General features: G+C 28.8%; 2 protein-coding genes and 1 long non-coding RNA gene across 4 annotated transcripts; all 3 read left to right on the forward strand.

The window, feature by feature from the left end:
* Positions 1-753: 753 nt before the first annotated feature.
* On the forward strand, positions 754-1,847 carry LOC137809778 (transcription factor BHLH3). The gene is made up of 3 exons (XM_068610858.1): positions 754-911; positions 1,028-1,174; positions 1,434-1,847. Exons 1-3 carry the CDS (start codon positions 834-836, stop codon positions 1,716-1,718), a joined length of 510 nt encoding a protein of 169 aa, XP_068466959.1. The 5' UTR covers positions 754-833; the 3' UTR covers positions 1,719-1,847.
* A 7,376-nt stretch (positions 1,848-9,223) lies between these two features.
* LOC137812158 (probable WRKY transcription factor 65) lies at positions 9,224-11,122 on the forward strand. 2 transcript variants are annotated; one of them, XM_068614075.1, is made up of 3 exons: positions 9,224-9,593; positions 9,965-10,111; positions 10,270-11,122. In XM_068614075.1, exons 1-3 carry the CDS (start codon positions 9,457-9,459, stop codon positions 10,757-10,759), a joined length of 774 nt encoding a protein of 257 aa, XP_068470176.1. In that variant the 5' UTR covers positions 9,224-9,456; the 3' UTR covers positions 10,760-11,122. The 2 variants fall into 2 exon arrangements, with proteins under 2 accessions (XP_068470176.1, XP_068470177.1); XM_068614076.1 differs by having other exon boundaries at positions 9,388-9,593; positions 9,731-10,111.
* Positions 11,123-20,035: 8,913 nt separating this feature from the next.
* LOC137812159 (uncharacterized) lies at positions 20,036-20,734 on the forward strand. The gene is made up of 2 exons (XR_011081237.1): positions 20,036-20,369; positions 20,491-20,734. It is a non-coding gene; the product is annotated as an uncharacterized lncRNA (long non-coding RNA).
* The last annotated feature ends 1,356 nt before the right edge of the window (positions 20,735-22,090 follow it).

Genomic DNA, 22,090 nt, shown 5'->3' on the forward strand with positions numbered 1-22,090 from the left:
ATCATTATTCCTAGCTAGTATATACAACATATGGAATTTAAAAAAGAAGTTGCTTAAAATTTCGTTCGAGAATACGTTTATTTCAAAACAATATTCATCTGAGGAAGTATATATAAATTAAACAAACAAATAATTAAAATATTATACAAAGTACACATAATGAATGAAAACTTTAAAGATAAGATGGAAATGACATGAATATATTCTTGGATAAAGAATATATTAAAAACTAAACATTTTTTTAGGCAAAACTATATCAAAACTACCTAGTTTATTTTAGTTTAAATGCATGCATTCATGATCACTACTTTGTAAATTTTAAAACTTGTTTCTATGTAGAGGTGTTTAATCGTTGCTTTTTTTTAAATGATAAACATATGAGCGAATTTTTGTGCTAATGAAAATTCCATAATTTTGAAGAGAATAAATGAATCAAGCTTAGTAACTTTAAAATAATTTTATTCAAATATATTTTACTGATAACAAATTTTGGTTTTTACACCAACCTTATGTCTCTTTGTCGCTATTCATTTTCTTATCATTTCACAGTCTAGTCAGTGCCTTTCCTTTTCCTCTTTTCCCCGTGTCTCTCTATATGTGTAATAGGTATGGTGGTGTCAGATAGTCTTTAACTCTTTATATCTCGAGTTTTTTTTTTTTTTTTAATTTCATACAGAGAAACTCATGGTAGCAATGGACTATTTTTATCAATTTGAAATGGCAAGAATCCAAGAAACATCACTCCAATCACCAGCTATAAATACCCTGCAAAGTTAACTACTCCCAATTTAACTTTCAATAGAGAGATAGAGATAGAGATAAAGATAGAGAAGATGGCTTGCAGGGTGCAGAAGAGGATATCACTGCGCAGAAAACTTCACATTCTGCGAGTCCTTACCAGCTCAAATTCTGTAATGCAATCTAACACCATCTATTACAACCTCTCTTTCTCAATTTCTTTCCCGTGACTTCAAAATTGCAGAGAATTTATTTCTTCATACACTGAAGTTGTTTCTGCTTTTTGTAGGCCAAGAGAACCTCCATTGCCAATAGCACCGTTCTGCGCTTGTACAAGCTAAAGCTCGCCTTGGAAACTGTCAAAAGACATTATGAAAACCTACTGGCCACCAGAGGAGAGCACATTAACCTATTGAACCATGTCAAAGAGAACAAGGTATTTCTATTCTCTTAACCTTTTCTTCATTAGAAAAACAAGGCCTATATACAAAAATGAAAACACCCATCATAATAAAAATGTTAACTATTTTAAAATTTTTGTTCGAGTCTGATTCGATTTCAAAGATTAGTTTATTATGAGACTTGTTATATGTATTATTTTGATTATATGACAATTAAGGAAAAAATGTATGTGCTAATGACATAATATACATGGATATTGTTTCTACATTTAATGTTGCAAAAAAATGTGGCAGGATGTGAAAATAGAGAAGGTAAGGGCAGGAACTTTCATGGTGAAGGTCACCTGTGAGAAGGGGAGTAACACGCTAGTGGCCATTTTAGAGGCATTTGATGAGATGTGTCTGAATGTTCAACAAGCCAAAGTTTCATGCGAAAATGGTTTTTCTTTGGAAGCCATTGTCGTGGCTGAGGACCAGACCCTGGATGTAAGGGATGTTAGTGAAGCACTTGTAAAAGCTATTGGAAAACAGAGTGGTGAAAAGGACTTGCCGAAGTTTGACAAAAAGTGTGATTTATGACTTTTTCAATCACTTTAGTGTTCTCAACATCTTGTGTATCACAAACTAGTTAATACCAATTTCACCTTCATCTTTTATATAAACCAATTTCTCAAACTAGTTAATAAAGAATCACCTATGTGCGTATGACATTTTTTTGGTTAATGCCTGACACAGCTGCCCTTGGTTTCTATGTGCTGGAACATAACTCCGTTAGACACATAATGTTGGTAAAAAATTATAAACAATGTGAGGGTTGTTCCCAATAATTTAGGAATGAATAAATTTTCAGCAGTGAAATTAAAAACAGTTATGAGCATCTTAAAAATAAATTGAATTTGGGTGTAGTGAGATTGATCTGAGAGCTCACATTCTCCAGAGATACAAAGAAGGAAGATACATTTGTGTGAAGTTAGTAAAATCAGATGGGTCCATCGAACAACCTGTATATAAGATCATGGGTTCTAGATTTTAGGTTAAAAAATTATTAGGATCATTTGGTCGAGTGAATAATCACTAGAAGATATTTGTTTGATATTTTTAAAAATCATATTGTATGAATTGTATAAATTTAGGGGGGAAATGGATTAATGGGCTCAATCGATGACCAAATAACAACAACAAAATTGTGGTCCATAAGAAATTTGGCCAATCTGATTTTTACAACTTGTGTACCTGACCAGGCTGAGCTGTTTTCTTCCTGCACCTCCATAATTTTTTTTCAGCATCCCATATTTCTTAAAATATCAAGATTGTATTTTATTGATTTTTTTCCAAAAATACTTTCTGGATTCTATAATTAAGAATATATTTCTTAAAAAGAATACGTTTTAAATTATAGAATCTAAAATGTATATTTTTCTAAATATTTATAAAAATACCTTATGAATTCTATAATTTGAAATATGTTTAAAAAAAATACATTTCATATTATAGAATACAGAAATACTTTTGAAAATATCTTTTATATTCAATAATCCATAATGTATTTTTTTTCTTAAAAAATTATATTTTAAATTATAGAATTTAGAAGATATTAATACTTTTGAAATTTTATAATCTATAATATTTTTTTAATATAGTGAATTATAAAATTTAGACGATATTTTCATATCTACCAAATTCTAGAATAAAAATGTATTTTTTAAAGATTAAATGGATTATTTTGTCTAACGGGAGTGTCAAAAAAAATTATCAAGGTGCAGGAAGAAAACACCCGAAACTGAGTAAGACAGCAATTTTATTACTAGTTAAAGAATTATTGTTGTAGGTTATCGTGCCTTCCTTCTCTTAAGATGAATTTTGTTATTTTTTTTACTTTATTATAACACATGTTATGACTTAAATTGTAATTAAAGAACTATGTATCTTATTGTAAATAGAAAACACACATATATATATTTAACTAATACCCTCATTATGGTGTTTGGTTGAAAAACTGAAATGAAAGTACTTAAGAAGAGTGGGGGCAAATCTTCAAATTAAATGCGACTTGCAGGTTACATGGATCCTGATTCTTCAAAGCATGTGACTTACATTCCACTGGTTTGGTTTGCGACCACATCACTGCACATTGGGATCATCAAATTGCCATTATTCTTTATAAACTCCAATAAACTAAATAAAAATTCAAATGTAACTTAAAAAAATAATTAATCATATCTTAAACTTTAAAAATCATAGGTAAATAACAAAACTAAATTTGTAACTAAATAATATTAAAAAAAAATTGAACGTAAGATTATCAAAATCCTATATTTTAACTCCTTGCACATATTCCCTTTCATTTGTAAAACACGGATAAAAATATATTGATTATAGAGTTTTCCTCATTCCACAAATTCCCTTCTACTATACAAAACTTGTATTTTTTAAAATATACTGCAATTAAGTCCTTTTACTGTAGTAGGATTTTTAAATGGTTGAATTCTTACATTATCATTTATTTAAAATAAAGTTAATATATCATGAAATAATAAATAATAAATTATATAAGTAAAAAGTAATTAAAATGCTTACTATTTTTCTAAATTTAACACCTAGATTCATTTAATTTTGTTTCATAAACAAGCAATGCATGTCAATTTAAAGTAAAATTAGAGACATAAATACCTTTTTATCATTGTATGATTAAAATTTATGACAATTTGATAAATATAAATATATTAAGTTTAAATTTGTTTCATTAAAAAGGACATAATACTTAAATTTAACAAACTATCTCATACATATTCATCCTTTATGGAAAAAAGTCATACATGTCCATCCTTTATGGAAAAGAAGTCATATAAATAGTTAAAAAAAACCCGATAACTTTTGAAAAAGTTTATTAAGTTTTTTATATTTGTAATTAAGACTTATGATCTCATTGTATATCTCATCATTAAATTTGGAGGAAGCAGAGGGTAGTGAATAAAGAGTTCATGGGAAAATGTTGAAAAAAAATTAATCTCGTTATGTATTTTTTGAATGTAAAAGAGAGAAGCTGGCTTACTGTTAACACCCATTAAAATTACTAAGCTCACTCACCTGAACCCAACTATCCGTGGTGTAATTTTAAAACTAATTCTAATATATCTCATAAACACCTTATAATTTTCTTATTAAATAAATTAGAAGATACAGTTTAAATTTAATTATCAATTTTCAAATTATTTTATAAAGCAAATCGTTAAATATTCTGTTCGTAAGATAAACATTTTTATATAACTTAAATTCATAATAAGTAAATATTTTAAAAATATATAAATATATTACAATGAAATTCGTAATAAATTATATTTTGTATTTTAAATAAAGAAATGTACTGGGATGAAGGTTACTTTTAGTTATTAATATTTTTAAAATATTAAAACTTTAATTTAAAATTAGAAAGAAAAATAATATTTTGGGGAAAAAATATAAGTGGCTCTCATATTAAAAAAATACCAACAACACTCTTATTGAATAATAATTTTTAAAAACACTCTGATTCAGGAAAAGTAAACAATGCTATCATTCTATGTGATAATTCAAATATATTAAAATTATAACATTCTCATTGGAGAATAATTTCTAAAGATACTTACGTTAACGATTTAGATTTATATTGCAAATGAAGATATTAAGTGAGTTTTAGCTTCTTAAACAGATTTATCCGACTCAATTTGGATGTGTGGAGATTTAATCTATTTTTGAACTTCTGAAAGAAAATTCAAGATCAAGAAAGTAAATTAAGGGGTTTGAAATATGAAACTAAACAATGGAAGAAATATCTAACAAAAAGGTGGCGGTGATTTGACGGGGCAAAATAATATAGGGATGGTAAACGATCAAACAAAAAAAGGTTAGAAATTTCATCAATTTAGGGATGATTGTTATATAAATAGCAAATATTAAGCATCTATTAATTAAGAGTCATAAACAGGCCTTGATTATTTTGGTAATAAGAAGATTTAGATTCTTTAACAATCTTCCTTAAAATAAACAAGAGCGAAAATAAATATATGAAGAAGTAGGGGGTATGTTACTATGATGCCAAATTATAATTATTCAAGGTGGAGAATAATTTGCATCACTAGTGCCGTAAGGAAAGGAAGTCAAAATTTGGGGAACAAGAAACCTATCAAATACGTTTTTTTTCTTCCATCGATTCATTTGCAGATTGGTTTAGTTATTATTTTTCTGACAAAATGTGGAAAATAAAAAAAGAAAATGGATTGTTGACAATATAAAATTTGGGTTGCTGGAGATAATAAATGATGAATAATATAAAACAGTTGTTGCATTGCTTCACGCTTTTAGGCACATTAGAAAAATGATTTGTTTTTGGTGTTTGATATTTTTTATGACATATTGGCCAATAGGTACTTCCAACCCCTTTCCCATCAGAGAGCGACAGATCCAGCCATAAGTGACTCAGTCAAAACTAATGAGATCTGAATATTAAATGATACGTCATCAACAAAAATTAAAATGTTACTTCAAGTTTTCGATAGCTACCCATTCTCAACAATTTAGATCCAAATAAATGTGATCATACAATCATCAATATTTAAAGCTATATATTGTATTCTGGGTCGTGACCGTTGTTTAGCTCACTTTTGTTCTTTTGCTTCTTTTCTCCTATCCTATTAATTAACAAATGATTGATTACTTATATATATATGCTTAACGATAATAAAAGTGGATGAACATCCTTTTATTTATAATCTAATACTATACACAACCCATTCATAAGAGCTTTGCCTCTGTAAAAATAATTTATTCTTCTTATATCAAGATGAACAGACGGATTGCAATTTACTAAAAATGTAATACAAATATATTTACACTTTAAGTTAAAAAAAAACATTTTAAAAAGAGTTAGAAATTGCGAGATGACTCTTTATTAATATTTAAAATAAATACCATTAAAGATGATAAAGGAAATTCAAATTATAATAAATTGTATTTTATGTCTTTATTGTCTATCTTTAATTGTTAGATTTTTCATTGTATGAATAATATTATTGATATGAGTGAACCATAAACATGATTTTATTAACTCTTAAGATTATCATGAGTTTGTTATGAAATATTGCAATGTTACATGGAGTGTAAGATGTCTTAACATTTTGTAGGTAAAAGTATTTATTTTGGGTTTGGGTCAAAAATATGGATTAAAAAACAATCAATCACTCTTCCCAAATTAGCATGTTCTATTGAAATTATTGTCAATATGAATTCACATTATATTGTCATTTTAGTATTTATTGTTATTGTCTAAATATTTGTAACCTTATTTATAAGTGTCTCTTAAAATAGTGTTATTAGCAAATTAGAGTAAATTCACATTTCTGAGTTAGTATTTTTTTTTTTTTTTTTTAAGTTTGTTTTGTTTTCTATATTGACATTTATTCATTTGAGAGATTTTTTTTTATATTTTTGGACAACCTTGAGTAGTGAAAGTTAGTCTAACTACCTTTTTTTAATTTTTGTGTTGTCAAGCTGTTTTATTTCTTTATTAAAGGTTTGTAAGCATCATTTCAAAGATTCAGTATCCTAATTAGAAGGATCCTTCATCTTAGAAGTTTGAAACAAGTCCTTCTTTTGGGATGATACATTTGCAAATTATTCATTTTAATTTTTGGCTTGTCAATCTAAGAGTATTTATTTTTTGAATGTTTCGTCACTTTGATAGTATTGTAATGTAGTGTTTTAATACTTAAGATGGAAGTTTTGGATTGTTTTTGAAAATATATATTTTTATGATAATAATAAAAAAACATACATGATATTCTAACTTATTATGGAATTGTTAGACATAGATAATTAAAACTAAATACAAAAATAAGTTATATAATATGTTGACAAATGAATTAAACCAAGTTTTTGCATGTCACCTTTGTTAGTGCATCAAATTCTCTCTATTTGGTAATAAACTATTATTGCAAGGTATTTAACCTGTTATGGACGTTCTGGTGCTTTGGGGAAGAATTCTAAGATTCTACCTCCACCAAGTAAAAGGCCATGGCAATATTAGGGTGTAACTTTTGTTGTTGGGACTGTATAAAGTGATGTCACGTTGAACTAATTAATCATAGTTGTAGAGTTAGTTCACTTTTAAGAAAATGCTATTTTATAATCATCAAACACATATGTAATTTTCTCATTTCAAATCAGGATTATGGCATAAGTACTAAAACTTAAATGTTACAAAAAATATCACGATAATTATTGAATACTAACCATGCATCATAAAATATATAAAGTAAATATTACACTCTAAATGCCATAAAGCATAAATAGCATAAGTGATTGAGCTTGTGTAAATTTTATTTCCATCTTTATGCAAATTATTTGGCAATTTTCTTTTGTAAGTCATTTAAATTTTATTATTATTAAAAGGATTTATAAATATTATTCGTAAAAGTTATACAAATAACAACGTTTATAAACAATTTGTCATAACATTTTCTTATTTTCTAAATAAGATAAAATTTAATCATTAATTTAATCAAATTGCAGGTTAGACAAGTTTTCACTACAAGAAAATCATCAAATAGAAACCAATTTTAGAGATAAAAAATAATTAGTTATTATAGTGACTAAATTATATACCATCTTAAAAACTAAAAAAAATTATTGGTTTCTAAATTAGTTTCTACTATTGATAAATAATTTTTAAATTGGTATCTAATTAGTTACAAAAGTGATTTTCTTATAGTATTTTGCTGTAAAATATATTTTACAAAGTTTTAAAATTTGATGTATATGGCGGTATGATTAATAATAACCTCTTCACTTATTTTGTTTGTTAAAATAATTTACTTTTCTTATTTATAATATTATCCTATTTTTTATGGTAAGCAAATTAAGATGACAAAAAAAACTAATACTTTTTGTTTTAAATTCACTTCAAATATCTCTTTGAATGAAAAAATCCAAAATTTATATGTATTACTAAGAATCGAGTGGGTTCAAATTACGTTGGTAATCAGATCAACCATCTTACATAGAGGTATAACGATTCAACAATACGAAAGACTAATTAATTAGGACATTAATTTCGATACATATAGTAACATAGACCCAATGGACCAAGGACCTAACACAATATATACATAAGGTGACTAACATCTATACAAAATATGTATTTATTACAGTATTTATTAGCTCCGACAGTTAAACGATTGACTTGAGTGTTAAAAAATCTTTTGCAGGTATTTCCAACTCAAAATTGAAAATAAAAGATTGAAGACTAAAGACTAAGTTCCAAAAAAAAAAAGTATTTGACACAAGTATATCATTATCTTGCCCCCAAACAAGAACAACATCCTAATTTGTCTTTTAACTATTTTTTTTTTTTTCATCTCCACCCGTTGAATTTCTTTCTGTTGCATAAAATATAGTGTTGAGAGTGTTTTTGTTTTCTTTTCACAAGTAGGTTAACTAAAGAAGTGCAATACATAGGAATTTAATTATTATTACCTCTACCACGGAAAAGGTTCCCTTTGTTTTGGCTTAAGGGAGCAACTACTCTTCCTTCAGCCCCTTTCGTCGCAGCCCTTTTATGTTTGGTGAAAAGTTTGGCACCTTTATTAATTTCCGTATAGTTTTTAAAGTATAATTTTAATCCATAAAAAGTATGATGTTCTTTTCTAATTTAAATGTTTATAAAAGAAAATCTCTATATTAAAACCCCTATGATTTTAATCTGAAATGCGAAACAAAATTTCTAACGTTTAGCGAAATTAAAAAAAAATATATATATATATATTTTGAATTTAGCCTAAGCACTTGGAGTACGGAAGTAGTTTTTGTTTTATAAAAGTGATTTGAAGCAGTAAAAAGGTTGAATTATGATATTGATATAAAAAGGGTGGAGCTAATTAAAATTAGGAGTTAGCAGTACGTAGAGTATAAGAAAAAGTAGACTAAGTAATTGTGGTGGAAAGGGTGGGCAGATATGACAAAAAGAGTAGACTTAGTTACATTAATGTAATGAATGGGCTTATCCTTAAGGAAAAGTTTGACATAAAATAAGTAGTAAAGAAACAGGGTTTGCTTTCAAATGACATATACATATTCATATAAATTGGCGCTGGTTCGGATATGATGAAGTATTTGCCCTCACGTCCTCTAATAAACAAAGACCCACCCAGTCTGTCAACATGGTGCCCCGTTTTTAAAGGCCATTTCTTTCCCCTTCTCTCTCCTCTTCTTTCTTAATTCTCTTCATTCCCTTCTCTTCTGCTAATCTACACAACCCTTTTCCATCATCACCCCATCTCCACATATGGATACTAAACTCACCAACAACAACCGTCAAGACTCTGATCCACCGCAAGAAAACATTGCCGACTCCCCTCCTTCTTCCTCTCTCTTCAACATCGATGCCGTTGTCACCTCCCCCACTTCCTCATCAAAGAGAAGGTTACCACTCCATCTACCTTCCTTTCAACTTTAAATGTTACAACCAAGGAATCGTGTGACAAATTATATGCTACTCTCAAAGGTTTCAAGACTTTGGGATTCGTATTCACAAACCTTTTCTTCTCTCTCTTTTTCAGTGTCCAAAGCTATTTACCTAAAATACCACTGTATCAAAATTCTTAGATTTCGCTAGTACTATAACAATTCTTGATACCCAGAATTTCTGTACGTGCATCAGCACCTTCAATTCTCTTCCGCTTCGTTTTTTCCATACAGTGTGTGTATGGGTATGGGTATGGTTTTTCAAAAGAGTGAGTATATGTGTGAAAAGGGTGAATGAAAAGAGGAATTGGCTTTGTTGAAACATGCAGGAGGGCAATACAGAAAAGGGTGGTGCAAATCCCAATCAAGGAGACAGAAGGGTGTAGGCTAAAAGGAGAGAGCAACACGCCACCATCGGATTCGTGGGCATGGAGAAAGTACGGGCAGAAACCCATCAAGGGTTCACCTTATCCCAGGTTAATTCCATTCCAACAACGTTTAAGTGTTGGTATTCATGTTTCGTTATTTTTGTGTACGAAATAACTGAAAACAAGAAACGGAAATAACTAGTGTAACTGTTTTGTAAGTTGGTGAATTTGATGAGTGAAATTGAGAAATTGTTGTGGTACAACAGAGGGTACTACAGGTGTAGCAGTTCGAAGGGGTGCCCGGCACGGAAACAAGTAGAAAGGAGCTGCGTGGACCCCACAATGTTGGTCGTCACTTATTCCTCCGACCACAACCATCCCTGGCCAGCTTCTAGAAACAACACCAGGCCCACAAAGAAGCCCGAGCCCGAACCAGTAACGGACCCGGTCGAACCGGAGCCAGAACCGGAGGAGAAGTTTGCGGAACTGGGCGGGGACGAATCCATGATCACCACCGCGGATGAGATGGGGTGGCTGGGGGAGATGGAGACAACGACGTCCACCGTTCTCGAAAGCCCAATTATGTCCGCAGCGTACCATGCTGACGTGGAGTCGGCGTTGCTGCCGATGAGGGAAGAGGACGAGCTGCTCTTCGCCGACCTCGGGGAGCTTCCGGAGTGCTCCGTCATGTTCCGGCAGGGGCTGCTGGAGGAGAGGCGGCGGTACACGGCGCCGTGGTGCGGGACCACAAGTTGAGGGCAAAATAGTAAAAAAGAGAATAGAAAAAGAGAAGAGGTGCCTGTTTGACACGTTGTTGGTGCGGCGGGCAGCAGAAAAAGATACCAGCATTTTTTTACTTGTAGTTCTGAGATATTTTGATTTAAATTATTTTTTGTTATTAGAAGATAGTTTGTTGAGTAGAAAAGGAAAAGAAGAGAGTAGAGTGGGGAGATAAAGAATAAGAGGAAGTTTGGGGCAGTTAATGAGGGATGAGATGAGACAACGTGTGTGTGCGTGTCGGGAAGTGGTTGTAATTAGCGTAACTTTGGCCGTCCGTTTCAACATCTCGCACAATGTTTGAAAAAAGCAATATATCAAGATACTATATTACTTACTGGACCCCACATCTTCTTTCTTTCTAGAACACTTTAATCATGCGCCCATTCTATTCATTGCCAAACAAAATGCCCACAATCAACAAAATCTTCGGTTAAATTGATGATCATATTAACTATGCAAATATTCATTCTTTTCATAAAATCATATTAAATTTTCTTGTCTTTTTAATAGAAATTCGTTTTTATTATGTTTTGAAGGAAACAACATTCACTTACTTTATATTTTTTAATTTAAATATTTATAAATAAGAATATTTCATGTAATCTCATTAAAGTAGGCGCAATTTCTGCTAAATTTAAATATTTATGAATGAAAATAACTTTTAAAAATTTAATTATGTGAGTGATACAGTATAATTATCGGAAAAATTATTATTATTATTATTATCTTAAAGGTAAATAAAATGTAATTGAACTAAGCTCAAAATTAATTTTAAAAAAGAAAATATTGTCCAGATCGACATAAAAATTACTCTGACTTTATAATATTGGATCTTAACATTTAATTTCTTAATGATGATTCAACATTTTAATTTCTAAGTTTTCAAAATGGCGCACTAAACTTTAATAATTGTATCTATCTTTTTCTACTTTTCACCATTCGTCGTAATTTAAATTCTCATAATGCTCAAATCGTTATTAGAGGTCTACTTATATTTACCACCTAACTTAATTTGTCATTATATTTTAGGTAAAGGGTTTAATGTAGATGTAGAAGTTACAAAAAGCTGAATTTAGCGAATGGGTCAAATTTATACTTTGAGTATTGTTTTGAATCATGAATAAGTAGCTTTATGTAAGGAAAATGACAATAAAGAGTGAAAGTATAAATAATAGAAAAGTTGTTTTTACTACTGTCAACTAAAATTTACAAAATGAAGGAATATCCTTAAAACGCTAGTATTATCTAAAACAAGAAAAAATTTAGAATCTGATCTTCTCTTTACATTTTTCTTTCTGCCCCTTACTTCTTTCTCGAAGGAGATTGAGCTACCACGCCTATCATCTGGCCATAGAACATGATGGGGCTATGGATATGCATTTCTTCTTACAGAAATGGCTTCATTATTTTGAAAATAAAAGTGTTATTATTTTTTTCATAAATTCTCCGTTCAGTTCTTTTTATAAAAAAATAAATAAGATGAACTTTTTTCTTTCTAGATATAAGCAACAAATATTTATATTGCTTATCTTGTATTGGTTATTAAATTACTTTTATATCCTTAATTTATTTCAAAAATCTATATAGAAAACACCGTCTTGTATTGGAAAAAGCTAAACAAATCTCTTATTGATTGCACTTGACCAAAGCATAAGTTATGGTTTGTCAAAGAATAGTAGAACAAAAAAAGTCACTAAAGTCTGCGAAGCATATGGAACTTAACCAACTAAGAATAATTTGCGTGTATAACCTCTAGAAAAGAGAGGGAAAGGACAGCCAGAGAATGGATTATCCAAGGATTTATAATAACTTACAACTAAAGTTTAATGTTATTAAGAGTATGGGTGAGTGGAAGAATGATCTAATATAGATCTGGAATATAAATTCAAAGAAAATTTGGTTTTAATAATATGTATAAAGTCTATAGTCAATTAAATATATTATACAATCATTATCATCTCAAAAAATATTTAAATAAATAAAATATTAATTTTAAAATATATTTAAAATAAATAAAATATTAATTTTGATATAAAGAGAAATTGTTTGAGGGACATTTCTCTTTAGAAAGATGATTAACATTGATTTTTCCTTGTTTAAATATGAAATAACTACTTGAACCACATTTTTTTTTCTTAAGCGACTTTTATGATATATGAGTGTTGTATTTTTAAAGCAGACAAAATATATGAGTTATTTTGAGAATCATTCATTGTGTGAATGGTTGAATTTCCAAAAAAATAAAGAATAATTATTACTTCTTTCTCTTTTAAACTATTAGTTGAACGTTTGAACGTTTGAACATTATATATCATGTTTTTGAGAAATAATTTTGATATTTAAGTAATAAACCTTTGTAACAACATTAAATATCATCGCTTGCATCTTATTTTAGCAACTATTTTATTGTTTCGTATAAATACGCATATATTAACAACTAAAAAAACAGATTTTATAAAGAAAAATCTATAGTAATGCCTAATAAGAAGTCTTATAAAAAAACAAATTCAAAACTTTTCTCAAACCTAAAATCTTTCGTTAAAACTTATTTTGGATTCATTTATAATGTCGATTAACACAATTTTCTCAAATGTGAACTTTTCAATGCAATATATATTATTTAAAAGATATAATTTTTTTAAAATAAAAAATAAGCACCAATCACTTTACAACATTCATCATATTGATTACATACGATCAAGCTATATCACAATCTTCATTTATGTAATTTAAATACCAAATGATTTAATATTTCAATTGTAAAACATCAAAATAGTCATAACTAAGGTTTGAATTCTATCACACATTTTTTTTTTATAACAATAACATCTAATCAGCAATTGATCTAATATTTCAAATTGTTAAGCATTAAAATCCTTATAACTAAGGTTTGAATCTACTAGACTATCTATAACTCCAAAGAACTAATTCCAACTAATTTCCTCTGGAGTTAACTTTCTCTATAAGAAATATATTAATCAAATAAAAGATTTTAGAAAATGCACAAAATCTTCAAATAGCATGGACAAATAATTTAACCATTAATTACCCACAACTACCTCGTATTCACAAAGTCACTTTCTTCTTCTTCAAACTCTCACTTCCAAAACTAAAGTTTTTAAATCCATCCTTCCAAAACATCATAATTAGAACAAGAAGAGAAAGAAAGAAAAAATTAAAACTCAAAAATTTACATTGGTTGAAATTTGTATCGATCAACTTAAGTTTAATTTATGTTTGTCTCACTTTAGATCTAAAGGCTAAAAAAATAAAATAATAATTCTACAAAATATTTTTTAAAAAAAAGCTAAAGAAGATATAAATGTTTTTAAAAAATAAATAATGAAATGTTTAATTTTGTATCCATAACTTTATATATAAATTTTATTAAAATATTCATTTTTCATTGTTTTAAACTTTTTTAAAACCTATAAAATCATGTTGTTACACTATTTCTGATATTATTATTTTAGAATTCTGAATATTTAATTATATCTGGATAACATAAAAAAAATTACTGTCCTTTTCGGCTAGATTTTCGTGCCTATAATTTTTGTTACAACATTAAAATGTCTTAATAATATACCAATAAGTCGTGACAAATTGTAGCTACAAGTAGTGTTAGACTATGTCTTTTTAAGCAATGTCTACTATGAGAAAAAAAAACAGTAACATAAGATTGCTTTATAAAGTTTACTTTTGAAAAAGACGTTTTCACCTTCACATTGCTGGTTCAGTCCATAACAAGCCGGCCGAAAGTGCTTAGAAGTGGTTTTTAAAAAAAATAAGAATTCATATTTACATAATTTTGTTATGTTTAAACATACAATAGATTTCGAATTCTAGCGGCACCAAATATTTAAAGACTAGACTTTAGTATAAAAAAAAAACTATTGAAGCATTAAATATTACACCGTTCATCGTTTTAAATTTGTCACGTTGTTAGAGAAATATTTACAAAGTACGAAAATATAACTCTATGTATATATTTTTATTCATTATTTGATGGATAACTTCACATGGATTAAGGTTTTTAAGATTTGAACACTCCCTATTAGGGAATACCCCAATATTATTACACTTTTGTTTGGTTAAAAAGGAGCATGGAAACAACCATTTTCTCTTCCTTTCTTAGACGTGATGTTCATTCAATAAAAGAAAAATCAAATTTGCACGGGACTTATTCTGTAAAAGTAATGATTGTATTTCAAAAGATAAAGAGCAAAATCGCAAGATTAAAAAGGCATTTTTCCGTTTAATTTTTTGTTCTTTTATTTTTTTTTAATTCCTAGATCCAAGTTAATGTTATTCTTTCAACATAGAGATTTATTTAAAGACATAATATTGTACTTTTTTATGCTTATATACAAACTATAAAACTTGATTAATACTCGGATAAAAACAGTCACAAAACATAGTAAAAATTGTGTGAAAAATTAATTCCAGCATAGGACAGAAAAAAAATATGACCCGAAAGCTTTTAAAAAGTAGAAGACCAAAATGGGTTTTACTAAAAATACACAAAAACTAAAAATATAATTAAAATTATATACTTACATATTATTTTAATAATAATTAGTAGAGTTTAATTTTTTTATTTATTGTCAATGTAAAAAACTTAATAGTGTCTACCTATTAGTGATTATGGCCACTTAGTTGTTAGATGAAATGAAGAAATACTATATAAGAAGATTATTAAATAATAACTAAGTTTAGAGATAGAAATAATTAATCACTATATTAATTAAATTATATATTAATTTAGAGACAAAAAATTATTTATATATATCTAAATTGATTTTTATTAATAATTAAAATTTATAAAATAATTTTTAAATTTGTATATAAATTACTTATCTAAGTTTTAACCACTAAATTACTCTCTAAAAAACTAATAAAAACTAATTTAGAATATAAAATAGTAAGTAGCTAAAACTTTGATAACTAATTGTTAGATAATTTAAAAAATTTAGAAACCATTTTATAAATTTTTATTAATAATAAAAATTATTTTAGATACCAATAATTTTTTTAATTTATAAAACAATCTCTAATTTAATTAAATAGTAACTAATTATTTTAGTTTCTAAAATTAGTTTTTATTTAATATTTTTTTTAAGTGTAAAAAGAAACAAACTTATCCTGCCTAACAATTACTATAACTAGAAGAGTGATAAATACTAATTGAGATGGATTAAAACACAGTACATAAGTACAATACATTAAAAAAATATTAAATGTTAATTTTGAATTAGTAGTTATGTTTCACTTTATCGTTTCAAATGCATTTCCCACTTTATAATGTATTTTTGCTTACTTGACGGGCCAATGTGCATCTTGTATTAAGGCCCAAATATATCATTGGATAGTTCATTTAAAAAGAGAAATTCTTCTTGCATCCTCATTGGTGAAAAATCATATTATCTTAAATGAAAAAAATAAATAAGTTTTTTCCGTTGCAGCACCCCTTCTTCATCTTCTTAGTCAGATTTCCTCTATAGCCACCACACCCTCTCTCTTTTGCTTGTGTGCTGGAGAGCATTTCCGCACTTCTTCGCTCGAGATTTGGTCTTTCTTGAACAATTATTGTCCTATTGTACCGGTTTCAAAGGTTGGTAAAACATTCCTTTAATGTTTTCAATTCTATATCATTGTAATCCAGATTAAGTAATCTTACAAAATTTTTATATTTTATAATCCGAAAAATATTACATTTTTAAAATACAGAATTCACAATTTGAAATATGTTATTTTTTTTCAAAATACACTTTGAATTGGTATAAGGTATCTCTCGATGTGAAAATATATTATGGATTGTGCAATCCAGAGTGTATATAAAAAACGTGATATGATTTAGATTATGTAATCTAGAGTGTATTTATGACTTTTTAATTGACAAGTGTACCGAGTCAGAAGTAATAATTTGTTTATAAAAACAGATATCAAACATAAGAAACAATTCTAAAATATAATATTTACTAAATATAAAAAGATGTGTTAAAGTTTGTTTGAAAGGTGGTTGGTATCACGAATTTATATAAGAAATTTAAATAAAACAAATAAACGATTTAGATGATTCAATAGAAAAAATTGGGATTGAGATTCATCATTCTTACTCGTTTGTATTCAATTGTTGTATGGATCACAATGACATTAATTTTAGTTACAAATAGTCATATTTTTGTTAGTATTGTTGATAGTTAAAATTGGTCTCCCATGGTCGCAAATTAAGTAAATTTTGGGTGCCTTGCTCCCAAATTGAACCATTCATACTTAATTTGGGATTGTTGTCGCTATGCAACATAATTTACAAGGTAGCCGTTAAGGGATTAATTTCAGTTTTTTTGGAGAGATGACAATGGGACATCAACACTTTCCACATTTGAGTTGGTGAGATCACGATAACATTGAATCATATGTTGGCACTGCTCCATATCCCTATTGTAAGGAAATATTTTACGTACGTCCCAATGTAATTTGTTGTCGCTTTAACAATTTTGGTGGAGTTGTTAGGGGCTGACTTGGGTGATGCCACCTCAGAGTTGAGACATTATCGAGGTGCATATGTCAGACGCTCCGAGAGGTATTTGTTGCATCTAGAGGGATGCACGATATTTACTCATAAATAGTGCAACATCAATCTCTGTGTTGTACTCGCTGTTGCTCAACAATCTACGAATGTATGGTGGATACTCGTGGGGAGTTATCGCACTAACCTACATGTATAACCAATTAGAGGGTGTGTGCTTTGCCCAGAAAAAACAATTGAGCGGTTATGCGACCCTTATACAAGCAAATCATATACATAATTAATAAAAGTTACATTTATCATAATATGAATAATAAATACTATTGTGTTGAAATTGTAACAAACACGTATATGAGCACTTTCCGAACATGGAAAGGAAGGATATGAATCCTACATTTCATAAGGTTCACCCATGAGCACAATATGTCACTAAATGACATATTTATATTGTTGGTGTTGAGCGAGTCCAATTAGATGCTCTAACCCATGTTAGGGTTATTTAGGCTCCATATGAAGTCTATCGTTACAGTAGGTCGTTCGAGTCAATATCCTTATTTTACGGATACATCCATATGGGTATGCATATAAACATTTGTCCAAGCGTGTGTTGCAGCAATGGGAATATGAGCAAACAATTCCTTCACCTCCCATGTCGTTTGACAGTGGAGTTTTGACGGTTATAAAAGACACGTGGTTACACTTTTTTTTACCACCTCGTCACAGGTGTGACATTGGCTTGTCATGCATTTGCATGTGTAGCTGAATACATATAATGGTTCAAAACTGTTTCACAACAATATATAGTTCGTGATGGATCGACTGTACTGCCACGTCATTGTGCTTATAGTCCACATGATGTAGATAGACTCTGCATCATAGCAGGATCATGCATGTTCGATAAGTTATTATAGTGTTTAATATATGCATTGTTTATTATTTATCACAAATTTCATTTTAACATAATCATTAACAAATGTCATTTTAATGAATACAAGACATATTTAGGCAAATCACCAATGTCTTGCAAATGATGATTGATTGTGATTACATCACTAAAGACACTTTAACGTGAGAGGAAACACATATTGCACTCCAATAACTTGTAGTGTGATAAATAAGAAGAATGTTTATGTTAGACATTCTTGTTTTGTACGTGACAGAAATCAAGAACATAACAATAGATTTTTACACAATGTATTGTTTACATTCCTGCTCTCAATATATGAATTAGTTATACATCTTTTTGTGACAAATTTTATTTTAATTTAACAAATGTATTTTATTTCTATTTTATTTAAGCTTCTTTTTGTTTTCAATATGTATAAATGTATATAAAAAAAATAGATAATATATCGTTAACAGTAGTAACTAATTTTAGATGATATGCAACAATTTTTTTTTTACATTTTAGATTATACAATAAAAAAATTGTATTTGAATTATGAGTTATTGAATACAAAATTTGGACTGAAAAAATATGATCCATTTAATTGGACCTATAAATGGATTGAAGAAATTAAAATCTAGAACATCTTTGAATGGATTTGTGTGCCCACCTTAACTCACTAGGATTCCCCATATGTCATATTCCCAGACCTAGTCACACTATTTTTTCTACTTAAATTTTAAACGCGATTCCCGAAGTAATCTTCATCATCTGTCTATTTTTAAATAGATGATTTGGATGTATGATATTTTAGTTATGAAATAAATGTGTTATATATAAATGAATAATTCGTATCCATAAATTGTTCCAAATATCCCTTTCATAACTATTTTGAAATTAATTTTAAAATAAATATTATGAAAGTATAATATTTTGATTATGAAGTATATGTTGGCAGGGAATAATAATAGCATTTATTCTATTTATGCTTTTGGTAGCTGCTACCTCTCTCTTTATTTTTGTGATTAAAAGTTTTTTGGAGACAAAGACATGCATCATTATTGACACCCAAGGGGTTAGAGAAATGATGATAAAATTTTGCTCATTGATTCCTCATATTCATTTCCTCCTTCTACCTAAAGATGAAAACAAAATCTGACATTTTAACCCTGAGAGAATACAGAAACACCAGACCTAGCTCCCCATTTTACACACATAAACACAGTACCAAGAAGGAATAAAGGAATCAAACTTTTCCCATGCCATTAAGGGAAAAACAACTACACTTAAATACTTCTTTTATATAATAAATCAAAGCATAATTGCATTCTTTATCCATTCAACAAACCAACAAACTTAATTTCATCTCTGTACAAAATTTAAACATTATTTTAACATAATGCCTAAGTGTCCCAGAAATTATTCTCCTCACATCTAGACATGCTTCTATGCTCACCACCAACCCAAATAGAAGAGCTTTAGAATAACCAGTGAAGTAGGACCAGTCAAAACCAAAAGTTTCACTTTAAAATTCATGTAAATGGTCGTGAGACTTTAATCCTGATTAAAAAATAATGCTGAAATCACGTAAGAAACTGCATAAGGATTTTGCTATATTTAAATATGCAGGTTCTGAAAAGAAACAAAGTGAACACTTGGCATTGAAACACCAAAAGAATCTCATTATCTCATATTATGGTGATCACGACCTATCTATGATTGTATACAGCCATACACGTCCTTGTCACAGTTCCCACCTTCTGCGTCATTAGCCCCTCATAAAATTTGTCTCCATTGCAAATGCTATATCACTCCCACCCTGTATTTTCCTTATCTCACGCACCACATTGCTGTGTTATCAATATCGTTCAAATTTTCATTCACCATCACTCATATCTTCCACTGAAATGCTGCCCCATCAGACCTCTTCACAAAACATTAAAGTTCAGCATGTCTCAAAGCCCGTGTCTGATAAGTTGCTAGAGAAGTTCCACGACGAGTCACAGTTTGATTTTGATTATGAACAAAGTGGGTTGTGGTCTCCTCCGGTTCCACGCACCGTGTTCTTGAACTCACCCGGAAGGATATTCACTGAGCAAGAAATGCTTCAAAGACTCAGAAGAAAAAATGCACGAACAAGACATGGCAAAAAATTCAGAGTTTGTTTCACTGTACAGTGACACTTCTTGGTTCTTTCCCTGTTCCATTGGTTCCAACTAGTGCTCCATGTCAATTTCCTCTGCTTCTTACCTAACTACCACTGAAAAATTCTATGCCTTATCCTTTTTGCAGGTCTTCTGCTGTGCCTGATACTGAATGTAAACAAACTGGGAAGATTTTTCTGCACTGTTTCTTGTTTACAATACAAAACTGAATTAATCCAAAAATTTCTCTATGATTGTCGTATCATATTCACAGGAATTTACGTGTATTTCTATTCTTTTTGCTTAGCCAAAAAAGATGTATATCTGTGCGTTTTTGTGTAAAATATCATATAGAATATCAATTTGTGATCCATTGTTTTCGTACTGCACTACCTTTGGCTCCCCTAATCTTCTCTTTTCCCTGTTCTTCATCTTAGATTAAGATACTCATACTCACATGTTCATAGGGTTGTGCCAACACAATTTCACTTCTCCATCAACACCATGTTTGAATACAAAATTCTAATTTATCCCTTGTCACCATTCATTCTTATATAAATGACAAACGTCTTTAGTGACCAACACGTGATTATGAAATTAAAAATAAATGTTTTTACTTAAAAAATATTATTAATATATTAAAGGCGGTAGTTAATTGGCAAGTTCCTGTAAAAGATTCTATATCGACAGAATGCTTTTAGTTTCTTAAAAATCAGTTTTTTAACTTTCAAAATATACTAAAGATCAAAGACGACAACTTTGGGTTTTTTTCCCCAAAATCAGCATGTATGATTTTCTCAAGAGAGAAAACAACTTGGAAATTGAGATAAGTAGTGGAGGAGATTTAGAAATACAAGTATAATATGAATTAACTCATTGTTAAAATCCAAAAATGAATGTCATAAAAATATAAATATGTTCGACATACATGTGTTTACTTAATTTAATATACATGAAAATATTAAAACTCTCATACTTACTACAAAACATTTCTCAAGGTCTTCATCACAAATTTATCCAAGCTTAAGATTTTGCTTCTCTAGCTAGTTATAACCAGCTAATCACCTATAGTTGAAGTTGAATGTAATTAAATCTAAATTCATAATTTTAATCTAAGTTTCTATTATGATATTGCTGGCCCTCAATAATTATATATGATTCCTCATCTTCTATTTTCTTGAAAATTAATTGTCATTGGAATATGATTTAAACCTAGAATTGGGGAAAAGGCGTAATTGGATTATTACTATGAATAGGTTGATTATAATCAAGACATCTTTAAACTCTTTATATCGAAAGTTGTATACTTGATTGAGTTCTGCAGGGAATTCCAAACACAAGTATGTGACTTTGGTTCAATTTTATAAGGAATTAAAATTAAGATTTGAATAATCACGAGCTGATGATAAACATTAAATAAAAACTGAATTAATACTTAATTGGTTGAATAAGAGTTATTTAGTAAGTTCCAATTTCGACTTCTCCTCCAAAATTAACATTAGCACACCTTGCAGACCAACTATTTGATAGAAAAAAAAAACTTCTATTTTCTTTATTTTTGATAGGTTATTTAATGTAAATATGCAAATATTCAACTAAGTAAGTAATGCGCTGATCCTTTAGGATACAATATTTGGAGTCCAATTCATTTTAGTACTTGTAATTTCGGTACATTTGTAAAAAATTATTTCTTTGAATTTTTTATATTGTTTTTGCTCTTTATCACTGACATGATACGCAACAAATGA

This window comes from Phaseolus vulgaris, chromosome 2 (assembly GCF_000499845.2).
Source record: "Phaseolus vulgaris cultivar G19833 chromosome 2, P. vulgaris v2.0, whole genome shotgun sequence".
NCBI lineage: Eukaryota > Viridiplantae > Streptophyta > Magnoliopsida > Fabales > Fabaceae > Phaseolus > Phaseolus vulgaris.

Coding starts and splice junctions, on each gene's coding strand:
- LOC137809778 (XM_068610858.1), top strand. CDS start 834: ATGGCTTGCAGGGTGCAGAAGAGGATATCACTGCGCAGAAAACTTCAC. Junction 912..1,027: donor TCCTTACCAGCTCAAATTCT/GTAATGCAATCT, acceptor TGCTTTTTGTAG/GCCAAGAGAACCTCCATTGC. Junction 1,175..1,433: donor ACCATGTCAAAGAGAACAAG/GTATTTCTATTC, acceptor AAAATGTGGCAG/GATGTGAAAATAGAGAAGGT.
- LOC137812158 (XM_068614075.1), top strand. CDS start 9,457: ATGGATACTAAACTCACCAACAACAACCGTCAAGACTCTGATCCACCG. Junction 9,594..9,964: donor ACTTCCTCATCAAAGAGAAG/GTTACCACTCCA, acceptor TGAAACATGCAG/GAGGGCAATACAGAAAAGGG. Junction 10,112..10,269: donor AAGGGTTCACCTTATCCCAG/GTTAATTCCATT, acceptor GTGGTACAACAG/AGGGTACTACAGGTGTAGCA.